Source organism: Entelurus aequoreus, linkage group LG26, assembly GCF_033978785.1.
Source record: "Entelurus aequoreus isolate RoL-2023_Sb linkage group LG26, RoL_Eaeq_v1.1, whole genome shotgun sequence".
Lineage (NCBI taxonomy): Eukaryota > Metazoa > Chordata > Actinopteri > Syngnathiformes > Syngnathidae > Entelurus > Entelurus aequoreus.
The window spans coordinates 28,350,550-28,363,548 of record NC_084756.1 but is presented as its reverse complement, the minus strand read 5'-3'; the positions used below and the strand labels follow the sequence as shown (position 1 = coordinate 28,363,548).

The 12,999-nt window shown below is 39.5% G+C and overlaps 1 protein-coding gene across 4 annotated transcripts in view; it reads right to left on the bottom strand.

The window, feature by feature from the left end:
• tfap2c (transcription factor AP-2 gamma (activating enhancer binding protein 2 gamma)) overlaps window positions 1-12,999 on the bottom strand; it is a 48,455-nt gene that overhangs the window by 14,845 nt on the left and 20,611 nt on the right. For all 4 annotated transcript variants that reach the window (XM_062037924.1, XM_062037922.1, XM_062037923.1 and 1 more), the window contains one exon: window positions 9,209-9,431. In XM_062037924.1, the coding sequence (XP_061893908.1) occupies window positions 9,209-9,431 (223 nt within the window). The remainder of the gene's footprint in view (window positions 1-9,208; window positions 9,432-12,999) is intronic.

Sequence of the window (12,999 nt, the reverse complement as noted above, 5' to 3'; positions counted from 1 at the left end):
GTAGCTAGCAGCTAACATCCATCCGCAGTCGGCAGCGCTTTAGCTACTTCTAAATCACTAATCCTCGCCTCCATGGCGACAAATAAAGTAAGTTTCTTACAAGTATCATCCCTGCAGGACGAGGAATAGCTAAACATGCTTCACTACACACCGAAGGAGGATACTATAGCGGCCCCACCGCTAACAAAAGCTAGCGTGCCTGAATGTAAACAAACGCCATGGGTGGATCTACACCTGACATCCACTGTAAGGATACCAAGTAAAATAGGGAATCTAGTCGATACTACTATAATTACATCAATATATTTTATCGGCACAAAATCTTTTTTCCTTTTTTTAAAATTCATATTATGTTTATAAACTCAGAAAATATGTCCCTGGACACATGAGGACTTTGAATATGTCCAATGTATGATCCTGTAACTACTTGGTATCGGATAAATACCCAAATTTGTGGTTTAATCCAAAACTAATGTAAAGTATCCAAACAACAGAAGAATAAGTCATTATTAAATGTTATACTGTAATTATACCAAGTACAGTAACGTATCTAGTTGATACAACTATAATTACGTCAATATTTTTTGGCATCACAACACCTTCTTTTGTTTTTTTATTTATTTATATTATGTTTATAAACTGAGGAAATATGTCCAATGTATGATCCTGTAACGACTTGGTATCGGATTGATACCCAAATTTGTGATATCATCCAAAACTAATGTATAGTATCCAAACAACAGAAGAATAAGTGATTATTAAATTTATACTGTAATGATACCAAGTACAGTAACTATCTAGTTGATACAACCATAATTACGTCAATATTTTTTGGCATCACAACACGTTTCATTTTTTTATTTACTTATATTATGTTTATAAACTGAGGAAATATGTCCAATGTATGATCCTGTAACGACTTGGTATCGGATTGATACCCAAATTTGTGGTATCATCCAAAACTAATGTATAGTATCCAAACAACAGAAGAATAAGTGATTATTACATTTTAACAGAAGTGTAGATAGAACATGTTAAAAGAAAAAGTAAGCAGATATTAACAGTAAATGAACAAGTAGATTAATAATCCATTTTTACAGCTTGTCCTTTATAATGTTGACAAAATAATATAATGAGAAATGACACAATATGTTACTGCATATGTCAGCAGAGTATTTAGGAGCCTTTGTTTGTTTACTTACTACTAAAAGACAAGTTGTCTCGTAGGTTCACTATTTTATTTAAGGCCAAAATTGTTCTTCGATTACAATAAGAAACATATGTTAAATGTATTTTAAGTTTTTTTTCTTAAAATAAAGCCAATAATGCAATTTTTTTGTGGTCTTTTTTTTTTTACAAAAGTATCAAAATACATTTTGGTACAAGATATTGGATTTGGGACAACCCTAGTAGCAAATGTAGTTTCTTCAATGAATTGCTGAACTTTTCTTTACACTTACAGTGGACGGTAAGTAATATCCAAAAGGTAACAGTTCATTTCAACATATTAGAATTTTACAGCGGTGAACTTCTTTTTAAACTTGTAAGTGGTAAATGGGTTATACTTGTGTAGCGCTTTTCTACCTTCAAGGTACTCAAAGCGCTTTGACACTATTTCCACATTCACCCATTCACACACTGATGGCGGGAGCTGCCATGCAAGGCCCTAACCACGACCCATCAGGAGCAAGGGTGAAGTGTCTTGCTCAAGGACACAACGGACGTTACTAGGTTGGTAGAAGGTGGGGATTGAACCAGGAACCCTCAGGTTGCTGGCACGTCTACTCTCCCAACCTCGCCACACCGTCCCCAGTGTAAGAATGTTAAAAAATGTGACGCCTGAGGTTGACTCAACTTCAGCAATTTGCAGCACTCCATTTATTTTTGCCGGCAAAGGGGTGTAGTTTTGATTTGTTTTAGTATTATTATACACCTAAATATATGATCTACTTCCTAGACTTGCACTGCAGTTAAAGACTATGTGCGATTTTTTGGCGAAAAAAAAAGAGGTCCCACTTAAACTCCTCCTCAGAACTTTGACCAAATGAGTCGTGGTTAAAATTACATATATATGGCCGATAAATTGCGAACACATTTTTCCCATGCTAGAATACGTGGGCGTGGTATGGCGCCAAACATTTATTCTGTTAGTTTATGGCTATTTTTCGGCAAAAATAAGGGGTCGTACTTTAACAAACTCCTCCTAGGGACTTTGGACAAATGAGTCGCGGTTAAAATTACACATAGAGGCGATGATGAATTGCAAACACATTTTGCCTACGTCAGGGGTCGGCAACCTTTACCACTCAAAGAGCCATTTTGGCAAGTTTCACAAATTAAAGAAAGTAATGGGAGCCACAAAAAAAATTTAAAATGAAAAACGCCGCATAAAAAGCTTAAATGCTTTGTGCTATGTTAACCAGGGGTCTCCAACACACGCACTTTAATGGGGAAATTTGATGTTAGTGCAGCCCGCTAGTTTTGAATGAATGGCGCTTGATAGCGTCATACTTGCCAACCCTCTCATTTTTCCCGGGAGACTCCCGAATATCAGAGCGTGATGACACTGCATTTGGCGCCCTCTACAGTCTGCCCTAAAAGTGTACCTGCTCGACCACATGTAGAATGCAGTTTCAGCTTGCTCACGTAAGTGACAGCAAGGCGTACTAGCTCAGCAGCCACACATCTTACACTGACGGTACCAATACCCAGAATCCCATGCAGCCCTAACTCTTCCGCTCAACCAACGCACGGAGAGGGGGGGGGGTTGATGTGTGGGGGGATTTGGTGGTAGCGGGGGTGTATAATGTAGACCGGAAGAGTTAGGGCTGCATGGGATTCTGGGTAATGGTTGTGTTGTGTTTATGTTGTGTTACGGTGGGATGTTCTCCAGAAATGTGTTTTTCATTCTTTTTTGGTGTGGGTTCACAGTGTGGCGCATATTTGTAACGTAACAATGTTAAAGTTGTTTGATACGGCTACCGTCAGTGTAAGCTGTGTGGCTGATGAGTAAGTATGCTTTGCTGTCTCCTGTGTGTGCAAGTAATAACAACATGCAACATGTGGCTGGACTGGCACGCTGTATGTAAATGCTATAGAGGACAATTACTGCAGTGCAATTAGGGCACGCCCTTTATTTAGCAATTAGAGTGTAAATAGGATTATTTTTTCCCCGGGAGTTATCTAGGAGAGACACTGAGATCCATAAACCTCCTGGGAAAATCGGGGGGGTCGGCATGCATGTAGCTGAGCCGCATCAGATTGGTCAAGGAGCCGCGTGCGGCTCCGGAGCCGCGGGTTGCCGACCCCTGGCCTACGTCATAAGATGTGGGCGTGGCATGGCGCCACATAACATCCATATAGCCATCAATTTTCTACCGCTCGTCCCTTTCGGGGTCGCGGGGGTGCTGGAGCCTATCTCAGCTGCATTCGGGCGGAAGGCGGGGTACACCATGGACAAGTCGCCACTTCATCACAGGTCCAACGAAACGTTAATAACCTGCCACCACAAATTCAGATTTTGATCTTATTGGTAGAAATGACGATGATGTCACCCTGAAGTGTCCGATGGGTCAGTACCTGTTCCTACCTACTCGTAGTGGGTGGAGCCTAGCGGTGAAAACTGCCCCACGCCATCACCAATCTGTCACTTCCGCACTTTGGCTGATCAGACAGGATGTGGGCGTGGCAAGGCGCCAAACTTTGATCTTATGGTTCGCCACAAAACACGAAACGTTAATAACTCGGTTTCACAAGTTCAATTTAGGGCTGCAACAACTAATCGATTAAATCGATTAAAATCGATTATAAAAATAGTTGGCGATTAATTCAGCCATCGATTCGTTGGGTCGATGCTATGCGCATGTGCAGAGGCTTTTTTTTTAAATTTAATTTTATTCATTTTTTAATAAACCTTTATTTATAAACTGCAACATGTACAAACAGCTGAGAAACGATATTCAAAATAAGTATGGTGCTAGTATGCCGTTTTTTTTTCAATAAAATACCGGAAAGGATAGAAATGTAGTTTGTCTCTTTTATCCGATTATTAATCGACGTAATAATCGACAGATTAATCGATTATCAAATAAATCGTTAGTTGCAGCCCTAGTTCAAATCTTGACCCTAATTGCTACAAATGATGATGACAGTCTGAAGTGGCTTTATTTTATTTTATTGTTGTTTTTTAGGATATACACTACCGTTCAAAAGTTTGGGGTCACATTGAAATGTCCTTATTTTTGAAGGAAAATCACTGTACTTTTCAATGAAGATAACTTTAAACTAGTCTTAACTTTAAAGAAATACACTCTATACATTGCTAATGTGGTAAATGACTATTCTAGCTGAAAATGTCTGGTTTTTGGTGCAATATCTACATAGGTGTATAGAGGCCCATTTCCAGCAACTATCACTCCAGTGTTCTAATGGTACAATGTGTTTGCTCATTGGCTCAGAAGGCTAATTGATGATTAGAAAACCCTTGTGCAATCATGTTCACACATCTGAAAACAGTTTAGCTCGTTACAGAAGCTACAAAACTGACCTTCCTTTGAGCAGATTGAGTTTCTGGAGCATCACATTTGTGGGGTCAATTAAACGCTCAAAATGGCCAGAAAAAGAGAACTTTCATCTGAAACTCGACAGTCTATTCTTGTTCTTAGAAATGAAGGCTCAAACACAAAATTGTTTGGGTGACCCCAAACTTTTGAGCGGTAGTGTATCTTGGAAGGCCTTTTTGAGGCCCTTAACATGCACAAAAAGTCCCCATATTTTGCAGGCATGTCAGGTATGCATGGCAAAAAAAATTATATTCTGGAGGTCCCGAAATTTTTGGTGGCGGGCCAGAGCATCTGGAAGGACGTGTCCGCAAGAGTCAGGCGTGCCGGACAGGAGGCGGGGGCTGTTCGCAGCTTTAATTTAATTTTAAGTTCTTTTCACTCGTGTTTATGGCAGTTTGCAATTTTAAACATATTATTTTATGCACTGCAGAGTTAATTAACATTATTTCATTGTGTAAAAAAAACTAACAAAAAATTATAATAAGGGAAAAACGATGCCTAAATAAAATTATTCATGTTTTTTTGATTGATTTAGAATATTTACAAAAAAAGGTTCCGAGTCAAGTTTAGACCTGCGGTAAATTTGTCGCTGTCAAAATAACTTGCCAGACGAGCCCTTGCCAGCTCACCCACGCAGAATCTATTAATATTGAAGAAATTATGCATCAACAAGATTTTTGCTTCACCAACAAAAGCGCCATGGGGCAAGAAAACAGAGGCATCACTCATACTATACGTGTCATCTGCAAAACACAACAAAACAACTCCCTCGCATGCAGTTGATGCATTTTTACACATGCTCTCTGTGATGGCCAGCATCTTTGGGGGGCATATGCTCCCCCCATTGCCTTACTGTCCCCCCCCCCCCCCCACTAACAATCCCCCTCCTCGTACTCTATGACCTACTTAAAAACGCTTGTGAAGAGGTGTGTGTGTGTCAGCAATAAACACGGACACATGGGACACAGCAAACATGCATTCTAAACACAAAATCGCCAGTCAGGGGTGTTGGATAGTGTATACTGTAACCACACACACACACACTCTTGTATTTGTTACCTTCTTGAGACCTCCGAAAAATGCCTACCTCTTTAGGACCACCCTTTCTAGATATACTGTATAAAGATTTGTATTTACAACATTAATAATATATACATACTATGCAAACATAAAAAAGCTTGTTGTGAAAAATTAGTTGGAATTTCACAAGAAAAACTTAGAATGTTTGCAGTATTATGATAAAAGTCGTGATTTTACTCAACATTTTACAAGAAAAACTGAACATTTGTGCAATATTATGATGAAAGTTGGAATTTTACACAATAACAGTCGCAATTTTAAAGCTGAAAGGCCTACTGAACATGCCAATACGGCCGGGTTAACTTATAAAGTGACATTTTAAATTTCCCGCTAAACTTCCGGTTGAAAAACTCCTTTGGATATGATTTATGCGCGTGACGTCACAGAATCCACGGAAGTGGTTGGACCCCATCGGACCCGATACAGAAACCTCTTGTTTTCTTCGACAAAATTCCACAGTATTGTGGACATCTGTGTTGGTGAATCTTTTGCAATTTGTTTAATGAACAATGGAGGCTGCAAAGAAGAACGTTGTAGGTGGGATCGATCGGTGTATTAGCGGCTAAGTACACTACTTACAGCAACACAACAAGGACTACTTACTTAGCAGACGCCTAGCCGCCAAACCCACGGATGAAGTCCTTCGTCGCGCCGTCGATCGCTGGAACGCAGGTGAGCACGGCTGTTGATGGGAAGATGAGGGCTGGCTGGCGTAGGTGGAGCGCTAATGTTTTTATCATAGTTCTGTGAGGTCCGGTTGCTAAGTTGCTAAATTAGCCTTAGCGTCGTTAGCAACAGCATTGTTAAGCCTTACCAGGCTGAGAATTTTTAACCGTGTAGTTACAGGTCCATGGTTTAATAGTATTGTTGATCTTCTGTCTATCCTTCCAGTCAGGGGTTTATTTATTTTGTTTCTATCTGCATTTGAGACAGATGCTACCACGTTAGCTCATGCTACAGAGGTTCGTCGATGATGGGTGTCCTTCGTCGCGCCGTCGATCGCTGGAACGCAGGTGAGCACGGCTGTTGATGTAACCGTGTAGTTACATGTACATGGTTTAATAGTATTGTTGATCTTCTGTCTATCCTTCCAGTCAGGGGTTTATTTCTTTTGTTTCTATCTTCATTTGAGAACGATGCTATCACGTTAGCTCAGTAGCTAAGTGTGTCACCGATGTATTGTCGTGGAGATAAAAGTCACTTTAAATGTCCATTTCGCGTGCTCGACTCTCATTTTCAAGAGGATATAGTATCCCAGGTGGTTTAAAATACAAATCCGTGATCCACAATAGAAAAAGGAGAGAGTGTGGAATCCAATGAGCCAGCTTGTACCTAAGTTACGGTCAGAGCGAAAAAAGATACGTCCATCACTGCCTCTCTAATCCTTCACTGTAACGTTCCTCATCTACAAATCTTTCATCCTCGCTCAAATTAATGGGGTAATCGTTGCTCCGAATCTCTCTCGCTCCATTGTAAACAAAGGAAAATTGTGAGGAATACTAGCTCCTGTGACGTCACGCTACTTCCGGTACAGGCAAGGCTTTTTTTTATCAGCGAGCAAAAGTTGCGAACTTTATCGTCGATTTTCTCTACTAAATCCTTTCAGCAAAAATATGGCAATATCGCGAAATGATCAAGTATGACACATAAAATGGATCTGCTATTCCCGTTTAAATAAAAAAAATTCATTTCAGTAGGCCTTTAAAATGTTGGCAATTTTGTGAAAAGAGTCGTAATTTTACTCAAAAGTCGCAATTTTTTTTTATTTTTTTTAATTTAAATTTTGGCACCGTTATAATAATCATCAGAATTGTACTTGGCAAAATGATGACAAAAGTCACAATTTTACTCAAAAACTTTCCCCATTTTACAAGAACAACAAAAAAATTGGCAATATTGTGATAAGTCAGAATTTTATATGACAAATGTCACCATTTTGCATTAAAATGTATAACTTTAATAAGAAAGTAATGATTTTACGAGAAAATATTGCAAAATTATAGAAGCAGAAAGAATATGAGAAACGATTCCCAATTTCATAAGAAAAAAGTCGACACATTAGGAACATTTTAGGGACCGAGTCCCTTTGGGACAGAGGACCCTATTGAATTTGTAGCGTTTTATTATTATACCGCCGCCTCTTTGAGCTGTAATTTCACCCCCTTAACATGCTTCAAAACTCACCAAATTGGACACACACATCAGGACTGGTGAAAATTGCCATCTAATCAAAAAACCAAACCCCAAAACTAAAAATTACGCTCTAGCGCCTCCTAGGAAGAAAACAGACAAAACTGCCTGTAACTCCTAGTAGGAATGTCGTAGAGACATGAAACAAAAACCTCTATGTAGGTCTCACTTAGACCTATATTTCATACACTGACAACCCCCAGCAAAAATCAACAGGAAGTTTGCAATTCCCCCTTCAAAACAAAAGTTGTGTAAAAACAGTCACCTTTTTTCAAACATTATCTCCTCTGAGCGCGTTTGTCGTGTCGGATTCAAATTAACACAGGAGAGAGATTGAACCCTTCTCATTAAAAGTTGATGAAAGAGTTTTAATTACTGCTCCGGTTTGGATTTTATGAGCCCTCAAAGTCGGTCCCGTCCATCGCTGCTTGCAGCTTTAATTTCGTAATTGTCTTTTAATCTTCATTATTTACTTCAAGTTATTACAGTATGTCTCCATATACACATTTATTTTCTTTCTTTTATGAATTTTGGCCAAAGGGGGCGCATGTCAATTTCTTACACACACTTGTTATTACATATGTTGGCCAGAGGGGGAGCACTTTTAAAACCCACACAAAGTCAATTTGAAAAATCCCTCCTTTTTGGGACAACCCTAATTTTGATAGATTTCACCACCAGGGGTTTTCCGTATTGGGACCATGATTTATGTCTTAACTTGTTCACCGGTTCTCATATGGAAGGTAATTTTCCATGTTGATGTCTCAAGAAGGGTAGAATCACACACACACACACACACACACACACACACACACACACACACACACACACACACACACACACACACACACACACACACACACACACACACACACACACACACACACACACACACACACACACACACACACACACACACACACACACACACACACACACACACACACACACACACACACACACACACACACACACACACACACACACACACTTCAAGTGGCATGAGGCAACACTCCTATCTTTGTGGTTAGTGCCTGCAGGGAGGTGTCCCTCTGAAGAAAATTCCCATGCAAAACCACATGTCAATCTATAATTTGTATGATCACCACCATTTCTACATAACTTATTATTGCTGCACTTCAAATCAAAGCTGTTCAAAGTGTGACCGGCAGCTTGCTTTTTTGTCGAAAAATACCAAAAAAAGTCACAATGTATTTGGAATTTTATCTTTGATTTTTCAGTATGCCGCCCTCGCTAGAAAGGGTTAGCTAAACCTCGAAAGAAAGACTAAATCTCATTTACACCTGCTGTTAGGATGGAAACGTCCACTTCAAGAGACGTCGCCGTGTTAGAATTGAAAGATTCGGCGCTCTGACCTGCGTAAAACTCCTCCCAGCAGCGATGCGTTCAGGCACTCTGGCGGCGAAAGTCGCCTCTGCACCTCGGCGACCGTCACCTTGTACTTGGAGGTGGAGCTCAACAGCGACAGGCGACCCGGGACGGAGCAGAACACCTCGGTGGGGTTGGACACCATGCCCAGCAGGGACTCCTTCTGGAAGGGGAGGCCCAGTGAATTGCCTTTGGGGAGAGTCACAGGCCCTGAGAGGGAGAAGGACAATGCGGAATTGACAGAGGCTCGTTTCTTGCTCACAAACACGATCATCTTAAGGCAAAGCTAAATGTGGCTTCACTTGGATTTAGTAGGAAATTGGCAACTATTTGAACTGGACTGTTTCCTGAGGCTGCACAAACGACATGGACATGTAAAAACACCCTAAAGAGGCACACTTAAAAAAATAAAAAAATTGCAAGCCTTAACGCAAAACATCCCACAAATATGGCCGACAACTTGCAACAATTGATAAATGTTCACATAATTTTTTTCTTTCTCCTAAACAATCGCAAAAATGTTAATTATTTCCTACATTTTTTCCCCGCAACTTTACTCGCACAAATGGGATGTTTTGTCAGAGAAATTATATATTTTGGGTTTAACATTATGTTAAAAAAAATGTCATTAAATGTTAGTTAACTACCAAATTAAAAGTATTTCCGTTAATACACGCCACAAACATGGCTGGACAAGTTGTGGTAAAAAAATGCTGTATTCTGCTACAAAAATTATTCAGTTCCACATAATAACTTAATAGGTAATGTTACTTTAGTACCGTATTTTTCGGACTATAAGTCGCAGTTTTTTTCATAGTTTGGCCGCGGGGGTGCGACTTATAGTCAGGAGCGACTTGTGTGTGAAATTATCAACACATTACCGTAAAATATCAAATAATATTATTGATGTCATTCACGTAAGAGACTAGACGTATAAGATTTCATGGGATTTAGCGATTAGGAGTGACAGATTGTTTGGTAAACGTATAGCATGTTCTATATGTTATAGTTATTTGAATGACTCTTACCATAATATGTTACGTTAACATACCAGTTGGTTATTTATGCCTCATATAACGTACTCTTATTCAGCCTGTTGTTCACTATTCTTTAGACATTTTAAATTGCCTTTCAAATGTCTATTCTTGGTGTTGGCTTTTATCAAATAAATTTCCCCAAAAAATGCGACTTATACTCCAGTGCGACTTATATATGTTTTTTTCCTTCTTTGTTATGCATTTTCGGCCGGTGCGACTTATACTGCGAAAAATACGGGAGTTAAATTACGGAAGGACTTTTTAAGCAAAGTAATCTAAAACATATTCCACAAACATGGCCGACACGTTGCGGTAGAAATACTGCATTTACTGCAACAATTTTAAGCAAAGTAATCTAAAGTAAATTTTAAAAGGCGCATTCCACAAACGTGGCGGTAAAAATGCAGTGTTTCGCTATGAAACGCCCTACTTGAAATTGAAAATGGGGTTAGTGTTAGGCTATATGATTCATCATAAAACAATGAACAAGCAATAATTGTAGCTGGGGGGTGTATATTGTAGCGTCCCGGAAGAGTTAGTGCTGCAAGGGGTTCTGGGTATTTGTTGTGTTTATGTTGTGTTACGGTGCGGATGTTCTCCCGAAATGTGTTTGTCATTCTTGTTTGGTGTGGGTTCACAGTGTGGTGCATATTTGTAACAGTGTTAAAGTTGTTTATACGGCTACCCTCAGTGTGACCTGTATGGCTGTTGACCAAGTATGCCTTGCATTCACACACTGTGTGTGTGTGAAAAGCCGTAGATATTATGTGATTGGGCCCGCACGCAAAGGCAGTGCCTTTAAGGTTTATTGACGCTCTGTACTTCTCCCTACGTCCGTGTACACAGCGGGGTTTTAAAAAGTCTTAAGTTTTACTTTTTGAAACCGATACCGATAATTTTGAAACCGATACCGATAATTTCCGATATTACATTTTAAAGCATTTATCGGCATCCTATAGTCCAGTGGTTCTCAAACTTTTTTCATCAAATACCACCATAATGACCATCTTTAAAATACAGTAGCGTGGTAGGCCTAAGTATTTATTAAAAACAGAGGTTGTATTTAACAAGTATATTTGATATTTTTCGCCACTGTAACATTACACGCAGTTTGAACAGTAACACTGTGTTTGAATACAGGAAAATAAAACACTGTCCTTTAATCAAGTGATTGTTTGGCGTACCGCTACATGGAGCACAGTACCACAGTTTGACAATCACTGTTATAGTCAGTTAGGTATCGCCTAAAGCAGACTTGGGCAAATTAAGGCCCGTTAAGCTTTTCAATCCGGCCCGTCGGACATTCCCAAATAATATTTTTAGATCTTTTAGATCAGATATATCAGATTGTAGGTGGGTTTTTTTTTTTTTTTTACCCTTCGAGTTCATATTTCGCTGTTTTTGTTGCATTTTGTTGCATTTTTGTTGCGTTTCGCTTCATTTCGTCAATATTCAGTGTTTTATCGTTCATAGTTATAATTGTAAATCCCACATTCTTTATTTTCATGTACATTCTTGGTGTCTCATTCAGTAAAAAAATTTTTTAAATTCCAATCCCTTTTTTTTCAGGCGGTCTGTCATAACGTTTTTAGCATTCAATCAGACATTATCGTGAGGTTTTGTACTAGTGTTCCTAAAAATAGATATACCGGCCCCCAGACACATTTTTTTCCTCTAAATTTGGCCCCCCCGAGTCAAAATAATTGCCCGTTACGGTAAAAGAGTGATAGTTCATGCTGTCTAAGTGATTCTTATTATCTATATATATATATATACACACACAATATATTGTAGAAATATTACTCAATCGGTCAAAAGTCTAAAGACAGCATCCTTTTGAATAGGAAAGTGTCCCTAAAACGTTGGTACTAGTAGTGGCTTATTTATGCCTTGCATGAAAGTGACTGTGTTATTATCAAAGTGGGGTCATCGTTCCCTGATTGCTAATGATCAATAATTAGTGTATTGTTCTGGGTATTGAATCCGTTTGAACCACTAGGTCTCCTCTGCACAGACATACAGCCGTGGTCAAAAGTTGACATACACTTGTAAAGAACATAATGTCATGGCGGTCTTGAGTTTCCAATCATTTTATTGTATTGTATTTTATTGTGGCTAAAAAGCTCCATTTTTGTTTCATCTGGCCTCAGAACTTTCCTCCAGAAGGTCTTATCTTTGTCCATGTGGTGTCAGATGAAACAAAAACTGAGCCGTTTGGCCACAATACCCAGCAATATGTTTGGAGGAGAAAAGGTGAGGCCTTTAATCCCAGGAACGCCACGCCTAACGTCAAGCATGGTGGTGGTAGTATTATGCTCTGGGCCTGTTTTGCTGCCAATGGAACTGGTGCTTTACAGAGAGTAAATGGGACAATGAAAAAGGAGGATTACCTCCAAATTCTTCAGGACAACCTCAAATCATCAGCCCGGAGGTTGGGTCTTGGGCGCAGTTGGGTGTTCCAACAGGACAATGACCCCAAACACACGTCAAAAGTGGTAAAGGAATGGCTAAATCAGGCTAGAATTGAGGTTTTAGAATGGCCTTCCCAAAGTCCTGACTTAAACGTGTGGACAATGCTGAAGAAACAAGTCCATGTCAGAAAACCAACACATTTAGCTGAACTGCACCAATTTTGTCAAGAGGAGTGGTCAGAAATTCAACCAGAAGCTTGTGGATGGCTACCAAAAGCGCCTTATTGCAGGTAAACTTGCCAAGGGACATGTAAGCAAATATTAACATTG